General features: G+C 48.2%; 1 protein-coding gene across 4 annotated transcripts in view; it reads left to right on the forward strand.

The window, feature by feature from the left end:
* ATXN7L1 (ataxin 7 like 1) overlaps positions 1–23,968 on the forward strand; it is a 225,868-nt gene that overhangs the window by 71,631 nt on the left and 130,269 nt on the right. For all 4 annotated transcript variants that reach the window (XM_014452815.2, XM_006085388.3, XM_006085390.3 and 1 more), the window contains exon 3: positions 4,439–4,543. In XM_014452815.2, the coding sequence (XP_014308301.1) occupies positions 4,439–4,543 (105 nt within the window). The remainder of the gene's footprint in view (positions 1–4,438; positions 4,544–23,968) is intronic.

The following is a 23,968-nucleotide window of genomic DNA, read 5'->3' on the forward strand; positions in this document are numbered from 1 at the left end:
GAGGATGAGGCCCAGGAATCAGGATTTTAAAAAGATCCAAGTGATTCAATGTGCAGCCAAGGTTGAGAACCACTGCCCTAGGTGGTGTTGTCACAGATGGTTTCACTCTCCCTCTTTTTCCCATCTTTATTCAGTGGTGCACGGGTAAATGTTTAACAACCAGCGCTCTAAAAGAAAAGACCTGATTTGTAGTGTTTGCCCATTTCCATGGTGTAAATCAGCGGTTCTCAACCTGTGGGTCGCGACCCCTTTGGGGGTCGAACGACCCCTTTCACAGGGGTTGCCTAAGACCATCGGAAAACACATATTGTTTTGTATATATTTACATATTGTTTTTGTGATTAATCACTATGCTTTAATTATGTTCAATTTGTAACAATGAAATTGGGGGTCACCACAACATGAGGAACTGTATTAAAGGGTCGCGGCGTTAGGAAGGTTGAGAACCACTGGTGTAAATGCTCCCAGATGGCTGATTCAAGCTGCCACCGTGATATCACTGAACAAGTTGGGAAGAGACATGCACAGCTGGCTCTTCCAAGCTGCACAAGCCCACCTCAACAAACCATGGTTTTGTCTTTAACTGTGCACTGAATGTTTTAGGGTGGGGGGGAGAGAGAGAGAGAGAGAGAGAGAATGAATAGAATACCTAGCTTTGTGCTGGGCATACTGATTTTCAATTCTTCCTGTCCTTCCTCCCTGAGCAAACAGCACGTGACTGTGATCACCTAGCCACCCGAAGTGGTGGTCTTGCGAGCAGCCAAGTGCCCTTATCTTGTTCCCCATCTGCCAGGTTCTCAGAACTGGGCCGTCTCTAGAGGAAATTCTAAGGTCGGCCCACTGAGGAATGGATCACATAGGCAAGCAGGTTTTCTCGATTTCTACAGAAGACATGCTCTGAGCAGACGTGTGCAGAGTTGAAGCTGCCTTAGACGAAATCAAGAAAAGTCCCAGTGGAGTGAAGGGCCTGGAGTGCAACACACCCCCAGGTGGCCAGTCTCTGACCAGCCTCACCTTTACCTTCAACCCCTGACATAAGAGGTGTGTGGGGCACAGGGTAGAGGCCTGCAGGTTTCCAAAGGAATACAGAAGCAGTGGTACATCCGGTGGAATCCCGACAGGCCTCCCAGGTCATCTGGCGTGTATAGCAAAGGTGCAGACACAGTGCCCGCACCCTGCCGTGTCTGGTCTCAGCTTCCAGCCCTTGGCACAGCTTCTGGCACAGAGTAGGTGCTCAAGAAATTTTTGTTAATGCCTGTTTTTTAAAAAGTTAATGAATTTCTTCTATTCCTTTAGATCTATTGCAGAAATGGTGTAAGGCAGCTCAGTAAGGTTTGTTGAATTAATAAGTGTCTTAGTCCTCCAGCTCCTGGTCTCACATGTTCCTGGATATAAAATGTAACTAAATCTAAATGAGATGCAAGGTGTTAATAAAAGTTGCCAGTGATTTTTTATTTTTTTTTATTTTTATTTTTTGCTTTTCTGTAGTCTTCAAATGTATCTTCAAAGAACATGGATCACTTTTGTTATTTGTTTAAAACGTTCATTATAAAAATAACCTGTAAGTAAAAAGTAAAACAGCAGGGTGTCAGCCGTTCAGAAGTGAGAGGCATCCCCTCCATGCTGCGAGGCTCCGAACCGAGGGCCCGGGCACGTTGGGTGGGCCCAGCATGGGCCTCCTCACCTACCGGCCTCTTGTCCCAGTTGGGTTCTCTCTCAGCCTCTGCTTCCACAGCCTCCGCCCACCAGGCACTGACTAATGATGCTCCCCTTCAGTAACAAGTCTGAGTCAGAAATGGAAATAGAGTCAAGTCCTAGAGTGGGGAAGTCACAGGCCTCACCCAGGACCACCGGCGAGTTGGAAATTCAGTGCACCCTCGTCCCCAGCCCTGTCCCGTCACGTGCTGTGGGCGAGTTGGGGCCACGTGCACCTGGAACCCGAGCAGGACCCTGCAGGGGGACCCGGCCTCCCCCTTCTAGAAACACGCCTTCTCCTGGGGAACAGGGGCCTCAGCTCCTTGCATACGACAGAGGTGTCGCTTCTACTTTCCACGAAGAAGCAGGCTGCTTTGAGGAAAGAACACAGAGCCGTGATGTGTACCTTCGTTAATTAAACATTTGCTTGGTTATAAACGAGCCGTCCCCGTATCATGAGGAACTCAGCTCTTCCCTGTGGCCTCGCCCTGCAGCTGGGGGAAACCATTGTGTGTTTGGTGTTTTCTGTTAAAAACACTGGTTGGGTCTAGAAATGAGGGTTCAGGGAGTTGGGGAGAAGTTGTTCAAGGGGTTTGCGTCAGAAGGCATTGTCATGCATACACTGTCTCAATGCCTCCGTCAACTCTCTGGTGACTTATCAGAACCTTGCTCTCAGGGCTGAAGTGTCTCTAGAGCTAGTGGGCTAAGAAGAAGTAGGCCAGGTGCCTCCAGGCTCTGCCTCCACCCAGCGGTGCACAAGGAGATGTGACCACCTGTTTCCTCAGAACTGATCTCTCTCTCTTTTTTTTTTTGACAACTTTTGTTCATATGCTAAACAAGTCACCCATTTAAAGTATACAATTCAGTGTTTTATAGTATACTAGAGGCCTGGGGAGATGAATTCTTGCACGGGTGGGGTCCGGCTGGCCAGCCCTGATCGGACTGATTAGGGCCATCCAGGGGGAAGGGAAGCAGGAGGTTGGCCAGCTGGCCCCACACCCAATTGGGGTGGGGTGGGGGCGATCGGGGGCGGGGCTGGCAGGGGGGGTTTGGGGGGGCTGTGGGCAGTTGGCTGGCCAGCCCCGCCACCTGGTCGAACTCCCAGTCGCGGGGACAATTTGCATGTTAGCCTTTTATTATATAGGATTCACAGTGTTGTGCAGCCATCACCTTTATCAATTTTAGAGCATTTTATTACCCCAAGCCCTGGCCAGGTGCCTCAGTTGGTCAGAGCATCATCCCAATACACTAAGGTGGCGGGTTCAATCTCTGGTAAGGCACATACAAGAAGCAGTGAATGCATAAATAAATGGAACAACAACAAATCAATGTTTCTCTCTCTCTCTCTCTCTCTCTCTCTCTCTCCTTTTCTCTCTAAAATCAATAAATTTTTTAAAAAAGAAAAGAAACCATGCACCCTTTAGCAGTCACTCCCCAATTCCCTCCAAGCCCCCCTGCCCATGACAAACACTAATCTAATTTTTGTTTCTGTAGCTTTGCCTATTCTGGACGTTTCCTATAAATGGAATCATTCAATATGTGGCCCTTGGTGTCTGGCTCCTTTCACTTAGCGTAATATTTTCAAGGCTCACCCATGTTGTAGCAGGTCTCAGTACTTTATTCCTTTTCGTGGCTGAATAGTATTCCATTGTCTGGTTATGCCAGATTTTGTTTATCCATTCACCCACTGGTGAATGTCTGGGTTGTTTCCACTTTGGGCTGTTATGAATAATGCTGCTGTGACCATGCCTGTACAAGTTTTTGTATGGACACATGCCTCTTGGGCCATGTAACTATATGTCTGATCCAGTCATTTTTTGTTTGTTTGTTTAAAAACCTTCTGTAAGTTCCCATTGTTCCTAAAATCAGGTTCAAAATCCTTACCTCGGTCTACAAGGCTTACCTCTGCTGGGCTCTCCCCTTGTTCTTCTGTCCCAGCTGAGAGGTTCCTCCAACACAGAAGCCTCCTTCCCTGGCAGGCCTGTCACTTTCCACTCCCTCCCCTGGCTCTGTGTTTATCTAATCCCTACACACACACACCCCTGCCCCTAACGCCAGCGGAAATAGCTCCTCCCAGGGAAGTCTCCCCAGAGCATCCCATGCTGTGATGGGACCCTGCACACCTCCTCAGCACGTGCCACAGTTATGACCACACGATGACCTGTGCGGTTCTCTACTTAATGTTTCTCTCTGCTCACTGTGAGCGCCAGGGGGGCAGGGCCCTCGCCTTGTTCACCAGTCATCCCCGGCACCGAGCATGGTGCCTGGTGCATGCGGACACTTGCTAAACGTTAGTCAGATGAATAATGCAAGTCTCTCGTTTTGAGGCTCCTTTCACCTTGGGGTCCCCCTCTTTCCCCCTCACTCACCTGAGAGACCTCTGCTTAAGTCAGAATGGGTTTGGGGGACCCCCTCCTAAAATAACTTGTGCCTCCTTGGGTCCCAGCTCACATGGCTCTCTCGGGACAGGCTAATGCCCCATCACATGGGACTCAGGGAGCCCGGCCACCACGGCTACACCAGCAGCGGCAGCAAGCCATTTTCCAAGGGTGAAAGAGGGGGTATTCTCCGAGGCAAGCACTTCTCTGAGAGTTGGGGAGCTGCATTATGACTAGCCACGTTCCCTCTGGTGACGATTATTGCCTTTCCGGGTGTCTCGTTTGAAAAACTGTCCTTGAGGAAGCTCTACACCTCTGAGACTTAATTGCTTTTTCAAAAACACCTGTTTTCATTTCCCCCACAGATATGCACTTATTTGGCCATTACCCAGCACATGACGACTTCTATCTCGTAGTGTGCAGTGCCTGTAATCAGGTCGTCAAGCCACAGGTTTTCCAGTCGCACTGCGGTAAGTGGACTCCTGCCGCCTCGCGGAAGCAGCGGCCGCCCATGGGCCCCCAGACGGGGTCCGGCCCTCTGTCTGTCTCAGCCCAGGCCTGTGGGCACATCCTTCCTGGGGCTCAGCCTCTGCTCGCAGGGTCACTATTTTAGGATCTGTAGTCCTGCTGCTGAAACGCTCAGTCCTGTCAGAGCCAATGAGAGAAAACCTGAAACTTGTTTAGGTGGATGGGACTAGACTGAAACCACCCACCCGCCCAGCCTTTCCGCAGCCTCTGCAGGTGACACAGGGAGGGGAGAGCGGTGGCTGGAGGAGTCACTCCCCTGAAAGAGAGGGGCAGGCGGGGTCTCCGGCTCTACACCAAGGAGGCCTGGGAGTCAGGAGCAAGTCCCTCCGGGCCATTGGGTACCTCCCTGAGGCTGGCTTCGCCTTTTAGAGGAATCCTCCTTGTTAAAAAAAAAATGCAGGTGTTTGGGAATCCGCTTTCCCTCTGAATTTTTATATCCTTGGTGTAATAAATTGCCTTCATCTCGTCACCAGCAAACCCGGGACTCCCTGTCAGTGCAGGCGCCATGAACATACACCAGATAAAGTCCACCCTGCCGCTCCCCTCAGGAACGAATAAATAGCTATTGACCTGAGCTGGGAAGTTACTTAACCTCTCTGGGTGGAAGTTCCCATATCTTTTTAAAGGGGGGCGTTGGGCCAGATGATTTCCAACGCTGTAATATGCTGTCAGTTCCAGAACAGTATGTCCCAATCTTTTTATTTAAGCCATACTCCCTTTTGATGAACATAAAATCTAAGTGCCTTCCTTCACTGTTAAATGTCAAAGCACATTAAATATTGTACCTTAAATAAATCAAGGCAATTTTAATATTACTAGAGGCCCGGTGCACAGATTTGTGCACCGGTGAGGTCCCTCAGCCTGGCCAGCAGGGATCGGGCTGAAACTGGCTCTCCAGCATCCCCTGAGGGGTCCTGGATTGTGAGAGGGCGCAGGCCAGGCCGAGGGACCCCTCCAGTGCATGCACCGGGTCTCTAGTATGCATATAAGATCTTTGGTTAATCTCTTCCCGCCCTCCCCTTCCCCCTTCCCTCTGAGATTCATCAGTCTTTTCCATGTTTCCATGCCTATGGTTCCGCTCCTGCATTGAGCATCTGCCCCCTGGTGGTCAGTGCGTGTCATAGCTACCGGTCAGACGGTCAAACGGTCAGCTGGTCACTTAGGCTTTTATATAGATAGATTATAATTTTACAAACTACATGTTATCCCTTCTCACACTCAGAATTTCTCATTTCCCCCTGCCCCTTCAGTTGTCACTATTCTGTAATAATAGGTATAAAATAAGAGGAGTTGAGCTTATCTAAGCTCTTCTGTAAATGTATTTGGAACTACGGAATACAGTTGACCCGTGAACAACACAGGTTTGAACTGTGCAGGTCCACGTACAAGCAGGTTTTGCCCTAACTATGCAGTCGGTGCTCCATACACATTTCAAATCCGTGGGTTCAACCCACTGCCAGTTGAAAACAGTACATATGTTCAGTCCATGGTTTGGAATCCACGGATGTGGAGGGCCGACTGTATCGATTGTTATGCGCCATTTTCTATGCGGGACGTGAGGACCTGCGGAGTTTGGTATTGGCAGGGGGTGCTGGAACTAGCCCCGTGGATGCTGAGGGGTGGTCGTCGTTTTTATGTTTCCTAATATCATTTATGAATATGTAGATATGTGATATGTACATGTCTAGATACATCAGATTTTACCTGTGTCTATACTGTAGGTATATTTTGTGTTCATAACATACAGAAAGAAAATCCAAGCTTTTGGGGCACTTGCCAGCACTTGCTGACCTGCACAGGCAGAGAAGGCCCTAAACGTGTTTACAGAGAGCTCTGTTTAGAGGCCACCTCCTGCCCCTCCCTGCAGCCAGCTCTTTGACCTTGGGCTACGTGCTTACTGTCTCAAGGCTTTGGTTTTTCTAGTCTCTTCCATGAGGAGTGGCTTTGTGAGTGCTTCTAGCTCTAACCTTGTCGTACCTGGCAGAATGAGCATGAGAGGAACCAGTCGTGTGCCCAGCACGCGCTGACCTTCTTGTTCAGTGCTGTGTAGCAAATGACCCCTCCCTTATGCCGGGAAGAGAGAAAAGATCCAACTTCTCCGAAGGGACTGTCAGAGACCCGGTGCTGGTGCTACCAGCTGAGGTGGCCGGTGGGGTTGAGAGCAGAGCAGGGGAGAGAAGAGCCCAGACTAGTTGAGTGGTGAATGACCATGGAAGCTCTGTGGCCAATTGCTTCTGTGTGTCCAGCAGATGCAGAGGCCAGATCACCCCGAATGGGGTCGTCATGCATTCATTCACAGGAATGTGCTGCTGTTCTGGGCACTGGGATACAGCAGCAAGCAAGACAGACAGAAATCCCGTAAGCCCTTAAAACCTTCACTGGGATCTTCATTCACTGACAGAGACTTAATGAAAGGAACCCAGGACTCCACTGTGCCCTGCAGAATTCTGCCCAAGGCAAGGCCCCACCTAGCCCATGAAGGAGGCCTCTAGGGCTTGGCTCTGCTGATTCACGCGCCTTCCTCTATTCTAGGCCTTTTGGGACAAGAGCCAAGTCTTGTTTAGGGGGATAACCAAGTGTTTTGTGGCATCTGCTTTGAGCAGTGGCTGTAAATTAGTTTGGGGGTTTGAGTTACTGATCTCATCACCCAAAGCCCAGTCTCTGTTGAGCTTCCTGCTGAACCAGCTGACAAGCAGCAATGAGGACACCTCATCTTCCAGGTGTGTGTCCTACCGATTCACAGCCCATATTTATCGAGGCCAGGAGAAGGCAAGGCAGAGCTCAGAACCATGGCAACTCTCCGGGGACAGTGAAGATTTCTTTGTTTCCCTAAGAATTCCTCCTATAGTTTCATGACATTTCTTTTTTTGTTGTTTTACCCCTAGTCTTACTATTTTCAACAAGTTAAAAAGAATGTCACTGTACTAAGTGTTGGGCTCCATATCTCTGAGCACGTAATCCTCTCAACAGCCCTAAGAAGTAAGACCAATATGATACCATGTTGAACTTGAGGAAGATAAAGCTTAGGAATGCCTTGCCCCAGGTCTCAAAGCGAGGCAGGTGTAGAGCCTGGTTTTGAACACAAAATCAGGGAAGTGCGTGCTTTGCCTGCTTGCTGGTCATTGTCCCTCACGGCCTTGCTGCATAGATCGCCTGTTGCCCCGCCCTGCCCAAGCTCCAAGGCCTGACCCATTCACCTGCCAGCTAGCAACTCGTACGTAGACAGGGCTTCAGACTTGATTTGGTTAGTTGCAGAGCTTTGTTCAAATAGAATCTCATGTGGAACCTCAGTCTATAACTATATATGCAAAGGAAGCCACCGGGGTGGAACTTGGGGTGGGTGCTTGAGCCACTCCTGACCTGACCTACTCCTGACCTCCCAACCACCCAGGCCTTCATAAACAGCATTTGGAGTTTGTTGTAGTGGAGAGAACATGGACTTTAGAGGCTAACAAAGCCATTCACATGACTCCCCATTAACTGTGGGGGCAGGTCGCCTCGTGTGTCTCCATCGTGTCTGCAAAATAAGGACTCTGTCTGCCTCACGGCGCACAATGGCTGGTGTGAGGCACCTTCCTGCAGATATACCCAGAGCATGGCTTCATTTCCTCCCACTTCTCCCCTTGGCATCCCTCTCCCCTGTGTCCCCCTGGATTGGATTTACACCTTTCAGTACCCATAGACCTCCTTGCTCCTGTGCCACTTCCCACGGCCTGCCACGCACTGCAGTTATCTGTGGACTCTCTCAGAACATTCACCAATTTCTAGGATCCTTTCAGGATCAGGGGTGGTCCTTTTCAACTCTGTATTCCCAGCACCCAGAATCATCCCTGCCCTGGCCCTGGGAAGCAGAGCTGCCATGCAGCGGGAGGGACACTGCCCAGGGGCCAACACATCTGGGGCCAAATCCCAACTCAGCCTCTGTGCAGCCCTGAGACCCTAGGTTTGTGACTTGTAAAATGACAGGGGACTGGACTGTGTGCTCTTTTAGAAACTTGCTCATTGTCAGCACCTGTGATTTGGCCCCGGGATTTTGAGAATCATGGCATACACAGAGAGATGGGCACCTGGCAGCATTCCGATCTTGGTCTCCTGTTTGTTTGTTTATTTCTTTATTTTTATTTTGAGAGAGAGAGAAACATAGGCTTGTTGTTCCACTTATTTATGCATTCGTTGGTTGATTCTTGTATGTGCCCTGACCGGAGATTGAGCCTGAAACCTTAGCATATGGGGACAACACTCCAACCAACTGAGCTACTTGGCCAGGACCTGCTTCTTTAAGGGTGTGTGTGTGTGTGTGTGTGTGTGTGTGTGTGTATTTAGGCCATTGGTTATGGGACTTTGGAGGTCAGTGGTAATGTGAAAAAGCCCATCGTAGAAAAACCATGAAATTCGGAGCCAAACAGACCCGAGTTAGACTCTTGCCTTACATTGACTCCCTGTGTGAGCGTGGGTTAACTTCCATGACCTTTCTGAGCCTCATTTTCCTCCGAAATGAAAGCGATCGTTCTTGCCTCGTGGAGTTACAGAAGGAACGGAGGTAGAGTAGTTTCCTGGCACATGGTAAGGAAATAAAGAAAGGGTAGCTATTATTGTCAATAAAGTGTGGCTATTTTTTATTAAGTTGAATGTTCCTCATGAAAAATGGGAAAACCAATTCAGTCAAGTGCTTCCTGTCTTCGTTTCTTGCCCCATCTCAGGGGATGTGCACGCTGAGGTCAGCCTACAAACTGTGGCCTATGATTCATCTTCTGCTTCCCACACTCTCAGAGGCAAGAATTGTCGGCCTGAAGATGATCACGTCGCCAAGAGTCCCAAGGAGCTGGCTTTCTAAATATGGTTTACATTCACATTAGGCCCAATATCAGCTCCTTAGGAAATGCTTTGAAGCTCCCAGGATCTCTCCTGGGTCCCTATCGTGGTCCATCTGGCCTTGGCCACCTCACCATCGGGCTCACGTGAAGCCCCCTCCCAGGGCTGGCCACATTCCTTCTGCTCCTGACTTGTGCCCCAAGCTGGGGTCCCAGACACAAAAAGTTTGGGAGACCCTCTGCTTGGCATGGTGTGGAAATCCTCTGGGAGCCACCTACTGTGCGCCCCCCACCTGTGTTGTCCTCTTGGGTCTGCACAAGGGCCCTTTAGGTGCTTTGTAAATATCTTCCCAGGACTTGAAGGGATTGCTTTGTCTCTAAAGCCCCTGAGGTATGTTGATGAGGCTATTTAGGGACGGCTGAAGAAAGGGGGCAACAGGACCAAAAGCCTAGCCTTGGGGGCCCTGACCCCACTCCGAAGGCATCCCTGTCCCAGCTGTGGCTGAAGCACTGACATGATGTGAGAGCCTCGTGGTTGGGAATAGCCTCTCTGGGGTCCATCTGCTTCGATTCAAGGTCCAGCTCTACCATTTATTAGCAGATTGCTTTGTCTCTCTACGCTTCAGTTGTCTGATTCTTAAAATGGGGAGGGTAGTTTACCCCATAAGGTTGTTGTGATGACTGAAGGAACTCACAAATGGAAAGTAGCACAGCAGTGAAACAAAGTTTGCTTTAAAAAAAAAAAAGTTAAGCTATCGTTGACCAGTTGACCGTTAACTGTTGCAGAGATTTTTAATGAATCCGAAGGGTTTTCCCTTGTGGTCGCTACAGTGGGAGAGTGCCTGGTGTGACGCTCCCTTGTGTGTTAGTGCTATGGTGCGCCCCAATCTCAGCCAGAAGTAGTGTTGTCATTTCTTCCAAAAAGAATCCTATGTGGGTGGTGTGTGTACATGCAAGTGTATGCGTGTGTGTGTGTGTGTGTAGGGAGTTCTGTCTGTATGCACAGGCACATAGATAAGCTCAAAACAAGATGCCTGCAATGGGAAAAAAATACTTTATTCTTCTTAATAGTAACATTTTTAATCAACTTGTGATATTATAATTAAAGAGAAAAGTAATAGGTGAACCCCAGTTATAATTTTGTAATTGGGTTGAACATTGGTGAAGTTGTATGATTTGCCTAAATGAGAGGAGTGTGATTTTTTCTGTTTTTATCACATAACATAATTACATAATGAACTCCTCTAAAGCAGGGTTTCTCAACAGCGGCACTGTTAACATTGGGGGCTGGGTATTCCTCTGCTATGAGGCCGTCCTGTGCACGGTGGGATATTGAACAGCTTCTCTGGCCTCCATCCCCGGCCATGACAAACAAAGCTGTCTCCAGACTTTGCCAGTGTCCCCTAGGGGCCAAAATCACGCCCCCCCCCATTAACCACCACTGCTATAAAATAAAACATCCCCATTTGTCAGATCATATTCTGTGCTTTTCTATATTTACATTTTCCTCCAAGTTAAAATGTGTGCATGTGCACTTGTACACTAAGCTCAGAAATAACTTCTCTGGAATCACATGGCAACATGTAGAAAGTTTACTGTTTCAGCTTCCACAGGGCTGGTGATCATCAAGATAATTTCCTCATCACAGTCACATACAAAGCATCAAACAGGATATCTCACAGAAGCCCATAAGCTGCCGTCTTTCCTACCTCCAAGTCAAAACAGAAAAGAAAAAGAAGTAACACATCTACACACACAGCTCCTTCAGAATTTTCAGCCACACCTGGTGCTTGCCCTCTGAGCAGAGAAACATACAGCCCCGCACCCCATCCATCAGACAAAGATAATCCTTGCATGTCATGCTAGTGGAAAAAAAAATGTATTGGAACCAAAGAATCTAGATGTCATTTAATAGACAAGAGGATTAATTTTTTCCCTCTTTCTCAGAGAGGGCTTTTATTCCCTTTTCTGATTATATTTTTGAATGCCCTTCAAGTAGCTGTTTTGCATGTTGATGGTGATGCAGTAGAATTTAATGAACTGTGAGCTAAAGCAGAGAGGCTGAGCTGCAAAATAAATGAGTGACAGGGACTTGCTGGTGAAGGCTGGCACCTCCATTCCTTCCGTGCACATCCAGATGCTGATATCGGTTGGGTACCGAGAGCAGCCCAGCCCAGCCGTGCTGCACATGGGAGGCTCGTTAATGAGGTTCCAGGGTTTCCTGCAATTGTTCTTGTTATTTTGTCTGCCTCCAGGTGACCTCTAGTTGAGGAGGAAGCAAGCCATTTGTGCTTCTGAGCCCTAGAGAAAGTCAGTCCCTCCCAATGTCAGCGCCCCTTGGCTTCCGGGGACCATCGCTGGCTAATTAGCCTGCAGAACTTTTTGCCTGAAGATGCCAATTGACACAGTGCGGGTTTGGGTTTTTTGGTCAATTCAGCTGAATTTTTTTGTTGGGATTAAATTTCTGTTCTTGTTGTTGTTAGTTGTCTTTTATGAGACTCGATTACACCAGAGAAGTATAAAATGATTAAAGGAAATTGGTCTCATCGAACATATTCCTTGTCAAATCTGACAGTATTAATAAGACTTGGCAAGAGCATGTAAATCCATGCAAACTTTATTGTGTTCGTAGTTTTGTTTTTTTTCTTTTTCACTTTAATTTGATGAATATATCGCCAATCCAGAATTAACTCCTGGATTGATATGTCTTTGGGGCTTCTTATGATCAGAAACAATACCTGTTGTTGTTGTTATTGTTTTAATATGTTTTTATTGACTTCAGGAAGAGGAAGGGAGACAGAGAAAGAGATAGAAACATCAATGATGAGAGGGAATCATTGATCAGCTGCCTCCTGCACACCCCCTACTGGGGATTGTGCCCTGACTGACCAGGAACACAACCACTGAGTCACACCAGCTGGGCTGTTGTTTTTTATTTCATCTTTCCATCGTCCCTCTTAAAGTGCAGGTCGAATAATAGGTCCTAAAGAAATCCTTGTAATAGATCCGAAGGAAAGAAATGACAGACTGACTGATTAGCACAAGGTTAGACCTTAAATCAAGCATTACAGCAAAGAACATCTACAACGAAATAGGACCACATATTTTTGCACATTACATTTTTATATTTTGAACTTGCTACTGCTCAAATTAGAGTTAATGCTGGGTCGAGAACATAGCAGGTCAACATGTTCTCAAATCCTGGCTTTTCTTTTTACTCTGCGAATGGAAGACAAAAACAACAATAACGCTAATAAGCTTATTGAGCCCTTCTCTGTGCTAAGCTCTTCATGTGTTATTTAATCCCATGGCCACCCTGAGGTGCTGTGGTCTTGTTATCCTGGTCTCCCACCCAAGGGAAGGGAGACTCAATGGGTTTAAGAAATTCGCTTAAGGTCAGGCAGAACCAGGATCCCCATCTCTGTCTGCCTCCAGATCACTTTAACCACTATCCTGGTTGAATGTTTTTGGATCTGCAACCCCTTAACTAAACTTTAATACAGAAAAGTCGTTTTTGTTTCCTGGGGGATGCTGGAGACTAAGTGACAGGTGCCTGGGGGCAGCAGAGCTCCCGTCTCCTCCTCACTTTTGTAAGCTCTGCCACTGATCCTGTCTGCTTATTGGCATTGGTGACAGATTTGGGCACAGTTTTGAGGGAAGGAGGAAGGGAAGAATAAATCGGTTATAGTGAATGTGTTTAGAACCTTAGCCACAGCATTTTAATACACCTTTAAATATCAGAAAGTAAAAAGAAGAAAACTTGTAGAAGAGGTGGAGTGGGCACCACCAGCAGGTCTGCCTCTCATTTCTTGTTTATCTCCAACAAATGAACAGACCCTGAGACCCACAGATTTAGAGGTGATTTCCTCTAAATTCAGCGAAATTCCCTCTTTTTGCATGTTTCTGTGAGTTAAGTAGAAATGTTATAAATAAACAAATAACCGATGTAGTGGTGCTGCTCAAAGTTGGAGATAGATTAATAGGATCTTTGTAACCTTAGGATTATTGAATTCATTTTTTAATTGAAAATGAACTTCTGCCTGTAATCTTACCAAAGCTTATCTTGAAGGCTGAATGTCTTAGATTTACCTTCTTCAGGTCGCATGGTTTTGATTTATTCATTTCTTCAAAATGTGTTTATTGAGCACCTACTCTATACCAGGCATAGTTCTAGAACTGCAGATACAGTGGTAAACAAGACAGGTAAGGGGTGACTTTCTTGAAACCGACTTTCTGATGGGTTAAATAACGTAAACAAAAATTCAGTTGAGCCCTATGAAGAGCTGGCACAGTAGTGTCCCAGCAGAGAGCCCCGCAGTGAGGTGTGTGTGAGCTCAGGGAGGTGCGTGGAGAGCAGAACTGCAGAGCCCTCTAGGCCAGAGTCCGGAGTTTGGGTTTTTTTCTGGGTATGTTGAGAAGACACTGGAGGGTTCTGAGTGAGGGAAAGACATCACCTGGTTTATATTTTTAAAAGGTCACTCTACCTGCTTGGAGCCTGGGAGACTTCGTAAGGACCAGTGCATAACCAGGCAGATGAGAAAAGGATAAACTTGAGACCCATTTTGGAAATGTAGCTGACAGACTTTGCTGATGGATTGAACTGGAAAAAGGAGGAGTCGACGTTTAGCGTTAGTTAGAAGGAGCAGCACCTAGTGATCTGGCAGGTAAAGCAGCAGACGACGACGACCTAGAAGCTAAGAGAGAAAGTGTTTCAGAATCACAGTCGAATGCCAGGAGGTGAGTGAGAGGAGAAAAGAGAAGAGGTTACTAGATTTGCCACCAAAGGTGGTTGTTGACCTTGGCGATAACCCTTTCAGTTGTATCTTGGGATTTTTTCCAAGTGCAGGGGACTGCCCTTTCACGTCACCGAGAGACCTGTTTCTAGGCTAGCAACACCGTAAGTGTTTTTCTGCGTGTCTGCTGAGCTCAGCTGCCACCCGACCCACTTGCAGCTGGTCCCGCTGCCCCCGGATCTCTGGGTCCTATGGCTCCCATCCCTGTGCAGCTGTCACCTGTGAACACTAGGCCCTGAGCTCCTGAGGACTGGAACTGGGCCTTTTGTGTCCCAGCATGGAGTACATTTCCTGACATGGAGGACAGACAGGTGGAAGGAAGGACTCCTGAAATCCCAATTCAGGTGCCTTGGCCTCCTCCACTTCACCAACTGAGCATATACAAGGGCTATTGCAATGCTTGTTTGCTTATCCATCCCATCACACACACACACACACACACACACACGCACGCACGCACGCACACACACGCACGCACGCACGCATACATGCACACCTGACTAGGCATTTCAAGGAGCCCTGTCATTATGCTCTCCGTGATGTTCTCTGAGTTAAAACAGTGCAGGATCTGTAGTTGGTGCTCAATAAAAAAGGGAGGAAGCAAGCAAGGAGGGAAACTTGGCTTGCTGGTTGTGAAAAAGCCCAGTGTCACATGGAGGCAAGTATGCTCACTGAGAAGACAGCGCTCGCTGAGAAGGGCCACCTCTGTTCAGACACAGTTGGAGAGGCTGACAAGGGGAGCCGTCCACCCCCAGGGCGCTGGGAGGCTGCTGCTGTGATCCCGGACCACAGCTGGGTTCCGGGGGCTGGCACTGTAACATGACCCTGGCCTCTGACTCATCCCTGGCTTGTCCTCGCTGTGCTGTACGAACTCCTCCGGTCCATTCCTCAGAGCTGCCTCCACCGAGGAAGATTGGAGGAACAGTCATCGCTCTATTTAAATCCGAGGGAAGAATGTTGCCAGCTCTGATGCAAAGGTCATGTTGGATCCTCCCCATCCTGCGCAGTGAGTAGAGCAGCATTTCCCAAACAGCGCTCCTTTCCTGGAGAAGTCAACCAGGGCTCTGGCAGCTCGCGTTTGGGTGGACACATGCTTGGGAAGCGCTGCAGCCAGATCTGTTCCGGAGGGAGACTCACAGCAGCCGTGAGCCCGTCACGGCTCTCGGAGGTCTTGGAGGACAAAACAAAAACACATCTCTCTCGGCTCTGGAGTCTCATCACTCGTAATTTATCTGAATTCACCACATGCCCTGGCAATGATGATAATGCACTTTTGTTTCTAATAATGTGGCCCCAGACACAATCCCACTCCTTCATCTGGTGCCTGAGCAGAGAATCAAAAGATCTTTTCCCACCCCCTGAAGGAGGACACCTGGGCGTGGGGAGAGAGCCCCGCCTGTCCCCCAGACCATGTGGGGGTGTTTTTTTATGAGCAGAAAGGGTTTTGAAAGAGGTGCTTCTGATTATACATGACTCTCCCCCTCACACCCCCGGTGCTGGCACCCAGCTCCAGTCTGAGCTGCAACTCCGCTGTCGCACTTTTCCTTCTGGAAGGGCCTCTGGCCCAGAGGCGTGGCTCATGGTTGATTGTCAGCCTTTGAACCAGGAGGTCACGGTTCCATTTCTAGTCAGGGAACATGCCCGGGTTTCGGGCTCGATCCTCAGTATGGAGTGTGCAGGAGGCAGCTGATCCATGTATTCTTTCTCATCATTGATGTCTCTCTTGCGCTCGCTCTCTCTCTCTCTCTCTCTCTCTCTTCCTTCCTCTCTGAAATCAATTAAAAATATACTTTAAAAAAAGAGCCTCTGGAGCATTTGCTCAAGGAGCTCGTTCTAGTGCTTTGCCCAGGTCACTGGCAGTCCCCTCGGAGAGTGCCACATGTGAGGATCCGTGTGGGCTGACCTCGGGACACCGCAGGTCTCTGAAGAAGGTCCAAGCCCTGTTGTTTCTAAAGTCAAAGTGCTTGTCCCATCCTTGTATATTTACTACGGCAGGTCTGCCTCCCTCCCCGCCCCCTACCCTGGAAAAAGGAGCTATTAAAGTGATGTGGTCTCACCCTGGCCGGTTTGGCTCAGTGGATGGAGCGTCAGCCTGCGGACTGAAGGGTCCCGGGTTCGATTCCGGTCAAGGGCATGTACCTTGGTTGCGGGCACATCCCCAGTGGGAGGTGTGCAGGAGGCAGCTGATCGATGTTTCTCTCTCATCGATGTTTCTGGCTCTCTATCCCTCTCCCTTCCTCTCTGTGGGAAATCAATAAAATATATTTTAAAAATAAATAAATAAAATAAAGTGATGTGGCCTCTTACAATGAGTGGATTCCGGAAGTTGAGGAAACATGGTAGTTAACATTTTGTGCAGGACTCTCCTGCTCTCTCACGGGGCCAGGCACTTCTGAAAAATGAGTACAAATTGGGGGTGGCTGCATAGGACACACAAATGTCAATGGGGGGAATAAAGGATGAAAGAGTAAGTAAATCATTTCACTTTGATGAATCCTACTTCACATGGAGCGAATCATAATTTTTTTCCTGAGAAAGCAGCCGTAGTCTCTAGTTTACAAAACTGGAGCGACAGATTTCTAAGGTTTGGTTTCTGACTGACGCTGTTCTTTGCTTGTGTATTAGCATCATAGATGCTTTGCTTTTCTCCCCCAGGAATTATTGCTTCAAATTCCTGAGCCTTCTCCAGAGGTGCGTTTTTCTAAGACAAGTGTGGCTTCATTTGTGTCGAGGCTGTGGTTTTCTGCTCACCTCTCTGTGGCCGCCCTCCCCCGTGCGGAACCCTCTCCAACAAGTGCCCGTCTCCATGGGAGCGCTGCTGCGTCTGTCCCCAGGAGTGAGGTCACGCTGACACTGGCCCAGACTGACCCCCTAACTCCGTGACCTGCATTACTGTCACGTCTGGGGTGTCGTCCTGATGGTGACGCCAAAAAGGAATGAGTCCAGTTGCTGGTGCATTTAAGGAGGCTGGGGTCGGAAGCAACTCTCTGAAACCTCTGTGCCACTTTCTTACCGCCACTATCATATTCTTACCACTACGCTCACCCTAGGGCGCGGTGGCGAGGAACCTCTGCCCTCACTATAAGCCTTTGCCTCCGCTACTCTTGGAAAGAGGGTGATGCTGATGTATGTTTGCTGAGAGGGGCTGGGGCACCAGCGAGGAGGCCCGGAGCGGGTGGGTGCCTGTGAGAGCTGCCCCACTCTGTGGCATGTAATGCTTGTGAGCCAGGAAACCACCAGCTGTTTGGACCACCGCGGATGCATGCCCATGGCACAGGCCGAAGAGCTGTGGTCCTCTCCTTTCTCTTTCTGTGGCTCCATCTCCCCATCCCCACTCACCTGCAGAACTTGCAGACCTGTTGTCAGTGGTTTGATCGATATGAATTACCCCGACCCTGCATTCTATTCTTTTTAGGTTGTTTGGTGTTTTCCTTCTTAATATTTGTTTTATTATTCGCCAGCACTGGAATGGTGTTGGGCTGGCAGCACAGTCCAGGGGAAGGACCATCCGTCTGGTTTTGATTTTGTTGGGGAGGACTCTTCCCTCTCTGCCTTCCCCGCCCCCAAAGCACTTGGGCCTGTATTTTTGTGTGTCTCCTATGCAGCGTGCCCTGATCACTTTTCAGAAGTGCTTGGCCCTGTGAAAGGGCAGACAGAAGGTCCCATACACACTGTTAAGGACAGTCTTCGCTTGATTCCAGGGAGCCATTAATTGTATGATGCCATGTCCGTTGAATAGCACCTTTTCCCAGGTGCCAGGAGCACTTCCAGGACAGTCTCTTTCGTCCATCCAGCCAGTCGATGAGTCAAAAGAGATGGCAGAACAGGCCACTGTCTGGGGAATAAACCAATAGCAGCCTCTAGTGCTGCCTGGCTAGGTCATAATTAACCCACACACGTCCCTTTTTTCCTTCCTGGAATCAGGTACTCCATTGTCCCTTTGGTTTAGAATTTAGTTCAAAGTACAAAATAATGAAGTTATAATAGTTTGGAAGTTTACTGCTTCTGGTGTTACCCCTGATAAATGTGAACCTGGTCCCATAGCAACTAGGCCACACATAGAAAAAAATCATACCGATGCCAAGTGGTAATTTATGTGTGTGGCTTTAGTTTTCACACGTAAACCGTGGTCAGGGGGACCATTACTATTGTTTTATTTTTGAGTTTTAGTTTAACTTCTGATGGCCACCAGAGAATATTAGTGATGTTAACCATTTTATAACTTAACTAGAGGCCCGATGCACGAAAATCATGCAAGAGTAAGCCTTCCTTCCCCTGGCTGCTGGCACAGGCTTCCCTCTGGCACCTGGGACCCGGGCTTCCCTATGGCTGCCTGCACGCACCCGGGACCCGGGCTTCCCTCGCAGCCCCGGCTTCGTCGGGAAGGTCGTTCGGAAGGACATCCAGTCTAAATAGCATATTACCCTTTTATTATTATAGATGATACTTCCTTTGTGACTGATTACCAGGTGATCAGGTTTTTGTTTGTTTTTGTAAATGTTTTTATTGATTTCAGAGAGGAAGGGATCAATGATGAGAGGGAATCATTGATCAGCTGCCTCCTGCATGCCCCCTAAGGGGACCAAGCCCACAACCCGGGCATGTGCCCTTACCGGGAATCGAACCATGACCTCCTGATTCATAAGTCGACACTCAACCACTGAACCATGCTGGCCAGGCAGGTGATCAGTTTTTTTAATGTATCACATGATTAGAAAATTCATAGAATCTCTCTTTTTGTGATCATTCATATAATCTAAGCCATTTTGTCTGCTTGGTCTGTAATCTCTGAGAAGGGGGTTTTAAGTCTCCTGTGATGGGTGTTAAGTCTCTCCTGGAGCCCTAACAGCTTTTGCTTTATAGTTTTGAGGCTGCACTATTGGGTGCATATAAGTTTATGACTCATGTCTTTTTACTGGTGGAGTTTTCATCCCTATGATGCTTTTTGCCTTAGGTACTATTTTATCTGATTAACATTGCTACCCAGTTTCCTTTTGGTCAATATGTATTTGCTTTATCTCTTTCCAATCTTTTCAACTTTTCTGTGTTATTTTGTTTTAGGTGTCTCTCTTGTAAGCAGTATATAGCTGGCTTTTTAAAAAGTCCAATCTGATAGTGTCTTATAATAGGTGAGTTTTATCCATTTACATTTATTGTGATAACTTTATATATTTGAGCTTATTTTTATCTTTTAATTTGTGTTTCTGTTTATCTTGCATTTTATTTGCTTCTTTGTATTCCTGTCCTGCCTTTCATTAGATTAGCAAAGTTTTCTTAACCCTCTTTCTGTTTTTTTCCTCTGCTAGCTTGGCCATAATAGACTTTATTTTATTTCCAAATTGATCTATATAAATATCTATTTATGCAGTGATTGCCATTAAGTTTTTAACATGCATACTGAAAGACATTTTTTTTCTAGTAGACTACGGCTTTCCTGAATCTTTTGTCTCAAACAACACAAAGACCTTTGCATACTTTTCTTACTTAATGTCAACTGGTAATTACAACAAAGAATGAAATCCTGGCTCAAAACATTGCCATGCATTCTCAGCCTCCCACTCACAGGGGGATTAGAGGCATCCTGATTGATTTATAAAGCATGAGCTTTGTACTAATTTACTCAGTTTCATACCCTGCGGTGCTCTGGGTCGTCTCTCAAGTTCAGAGTGAGACATTCATTCCCAGCTCATAAAAATCTATCCCTCAAATTCCTGAAAGTGTTCCAAAGCAGGATTGGACAAAAGAGAAGTCGGTACCCTGGGGTCCACGGCTAGGGCCTGTTCCTGCAAATCCTGTTTCTCACGCGTACGATTTCTACTGAGCTTCTCCCTGTTCGCACTTCCTTATACCTTGACTCCCAGAGTTTAATGTGGGTGTGAATCACCCAGGAGTTCCTTGCTAAAATGCAGATTCTGACTCGGTAGGTCTGTGTTTCTTAACACGCTTCCAGGTGATGTTGGTGCTTCTGATACATGGACCACACTTGGAGGAGCAAGTGCTTAGAGAATAACATCCAGCTAGGAAAATTGGGGCTTCAGCTCTCGGTCAGGGTTTCTTGATACTTCATAGAACAGCAGATACCAGAAGAAACATTCTCTTTGAAGTGGTTTGGGGTTCAGGATCATTTTCATCCCAAAGCCCCCTCCCGCCCCAGAAGTGAGTGCTCATTCAGCTCTCTGCGAAGTCCCTCTCCCCTCCATCCCTCTGCAGGTCAGCACAACACGGTTCGCATCTCAGGGTATCACTGTGTCACACAGATGTGCCTGTGTGTGTCAGTGCCCAGAGGAAGAGCCTGCCTAGGGCCCAGGGGCGGGCTTCCTGGTAATTTATGTTTAAGACAAGCTTTTAATAGAGGTAACACTTTTAAATAGTAACCAGGAAAAAGAGTCTCTCCTCTTAACGGGTATCCATTTATAGGACTCAGCTGTTGAAGCTCAGGGGTAGCATTAGGCTTAAGTTTAATCTTCTGTATGCCGTAATTTACAGCGCTGAGTAAAGCATTGTACGTACAACTATTTCAGTCATTTGCCATGATAAATAGCTATTGCTCTTGGCGGAACAGGAACGCCATCTCTGCTTTCCATTTATGAATATTGAATGGTCTCAGGCAGGCTTTCGCTGCACGTTTTTAAAGGGGAAATCCCCACGGATCGCATCTCCTCCCTGGCCCGAGATGTAATTTCCCTGCCATGTGCACCAGTCAGCCCCGGTCCAGATGGCAGTGCTGCAGCACACGTGTGTGGCTGGTGACGCTCGGCGCTCTCCTGACGATTCCGTGCGCAAGTCCTGCTGGAGGCTGCAGGTTTGCATTGAATGCCTCGAGCTGTTAAGTACGAGACTTAGCTGGTGGCAGGAAGCCACCAACAGGGACCAGGGAAATATCTTAGAGGCGATAATCTGATGCAGGAAAAATAGACGGGGTGTGATTCTGTTGGACCCCTGACAGTGAGAAGATGGTGTCAGCTAGGGAAATGGAAACTAATGGGAGCAAAAAGGGGGGCAGGGAAGTGCCCAAGCTATACATCTCCAGGGATCCACTCTTTAGGAACAGAGACACACATGCCTTCCGCCAATCTTTCCTGAGTTCAGATGCTGTCATCCCTGCCAGCTGGGAGGAGGCTCAGGTAGAGTGACCAGCTTGTCCTAGGAAATCCCTGAGATTCAAGTCAACGGATCACCCGCATCCCAGGCTTCCAGAAATTCCTCCTCTCAGTCCTTCCCACCCCCACGGATGATCTTTCTGCGCCAGAGGCACTGAAATCCTTAGCCTGGCGTTCTTTCATTTGTCTCACGTTTCCGAGGACCCACTGGGTGCCACACATCGCATTGATGGTAAGATAAGGACTGAAGGGCGAGCGTGAGTCAGAATGGTGAACGAATGAAACAGTGCACTTTTGCCGGCTGTGACGGAGACCGCCTCCCATGGTCACACTCCCAAATGCCACTTCTCAGCCATATCGCTAGGAGATGATGCTTTTGAAAACCGAGATGAGAGGCTTCTGTTCTCACTACCGCCTTTTGAGGGTGATCATATATCTTTAGAAATGTCTACAGCATTTGCCATGCATGAAGCATTCTCATGTAGCTTGTTCATTTTGATGTTCATAACAACTCAGTAAAGTAGATGGCTGGGGGCTGGCTTCCCTGATTCGGAAGCTCAGAGAAGTTCAGTGACTTTCCTAAGGTCACACAGCTGAAAGGGGCAGAGCGGGGACTAGTACGCCAGACTCGACTCACCCCAGTGTGTTTTCCATGAACAGAGACCCCGGCGGGGAAATGCACAGCACCAACAAAACGGTGTGTCCCCTCTTTGAGGCCGATTTGCCTTTACGAAACTTCCAGCATTTTCAGTTTCTAATTCCAGACTTACATGCAGCAAACACATCCTCTAGCTTTCTCGTATCGCTTTCACGTGGGATCGGGGCTTTCTGTAATAACTATTTAAAAAGCAGTTTCACAATTTTCACTCCGAAGGAATATTATTCAATCTGCTTATAGGTTATGATCTACCCTTTCATTTCCTGACCGGAAGATTCCATCAGAACAGAAGTTAGAGTCATCTCAGCAGACACTGAAGGCAGTTGGTTGTGTTCTGCATGAGAATAGACCACTCAGCATTCTGATTAGTTGCAACTTAGGGTGATGAGAGAATTGTGCAGACCGAAAACTCCACGTATGTGTTTCACGCATGTAAACCTACTAATGAGAATGGGTTTTGGCAGAAAGCTAAACGTTGACGTTCCTGCCACCAGGGCTTAGAGTTGCTTATTAGTATTCTGAGAGCTGGAGATAGACACAGATGCAGTACAACTCGATCTTGATAACATCACTCATTCCCAGGCCTCAGATAAGTTTGTGGAAGAGGAAGATGAGAGGAAGCAATCCAGAGACAGACTTGTACATAAGTGGCTCAAGAGACCGGGCAGTTTAGGATGCCTCTGCAACCTTGTTGTGACCTCCCGCCTCCCTTTGCCTGTCTGTGGAATTGGCATGGTGGATATGCTCCCAGGTTATTATTAGACAATAGAGGCCTGGTGCACAAAATTCATGCACTCGGCGGGGGGGGGGGGGGGGTCCCTCAGCCTGGCCTGCATCCTCTCGCAGTCCGGGAGCCCTCAGGGGATGTCCAACTGACGGCTTAGGCCCACTCCCTAAGCCATCAGTCGGACATCCTTAGCACTGCCACAGAGGTGGAAGAGGCTCCCACCACCACCGCTGTGCTGTCAGCCATGAGCCCAGCTTCTTGGCTTGAGCGGCGCTCCCCCTGTGGGTATGCACTGACCAATAGGGGGCAGCCCCTGTGTTGAGCGTCTGCACCCTGGTGGTCAGTGCACGTCATAGCAACCTGGTTGTTCCGCTGTTCTGTCGATTTGCATATTACCAGGTAGCCTTTTATTATATAGGATGATAAACTTGCAAATGCCTTGGCATGTCACTTGTGCTATAAATATGCCTCACTGCTATGTGGAAAATCAGAATTTTGAGCTGAAATGTATAATGGGGCAATATCATTGCCAGAGACAGGAGGTAGGGGTCAGGGCCAGCTGCTTGTCTAAGGAAGGAAGACAGAGAGACCGTCTATGAAGCAGTCTGGGGTAACATGGTGAAACAAACAAGCCCCACATTAACATTTGGACATCTGACCTGAATTTAGAAAAAATAGGGGGGTTGAAGATGAGCCTCTGTCTTTCCACAGTGCAGGCTCTGCGGTTCTGATCCGAGCACCCACTGAATTCCAGAGGGTTGGGCCTGGGCAACGAGGAAGGCCTGGGAAACCCGTGCCCACGTGGGGTTCGGCTGCTGAGTATGAAGGAGGGTTATGTTAGAGAGGCCACAGAGGGGTTAGGAACCAGGCGGACCCTGGAGCCAAGCTATTTGGGCGTGGCTGTGGCTCTGCTCCTCACCAGCTCAGTGACTTTCAGCCAATCCTTCCATCTCTCTGTGCCTCGGTTTCCTCATCCACAACATGGCGAGAGTGTTAGGACCTGTCTCGGAGAGTGTCAGGATAAGATGAGTAGCTATGAGTTACCGCTTAGCAGAGCGCCTGGCATCTCTGTGCATGAGCATAGTGAGGCACTTCTCTGGCCTTGCGAGTTCCAGCACAGGCAGAGAAGAAACACAAACGGGCTTGGCTGAGGAACGTTCACCTCCAGAGAGAGAGGACTGGATGTATTGGCCATGCAATACATGATCGTTTCCAGAGAGGGGGTATGGGCGGGAAAGCAGGCAGTAGGGCCACAGCTGGAGTGATGCCCAGCCTTGG

This window comes from Myotis lucifugus, unplaced genomic scaffold, assembly GCF_000147115.1.
Source record: "Myotis lucifugus unplaced genomic scaffold, Myoluc2.0 scaffold_18, whole genome shotgun sequence".
NCBI classification, from domain to species: domain Eukaryota; kingdom Metazoa; phylum Chordata; class Mammalia; order Chiroptera; family Vespertilionidae; genus Myotis; species Myotis lucifugus.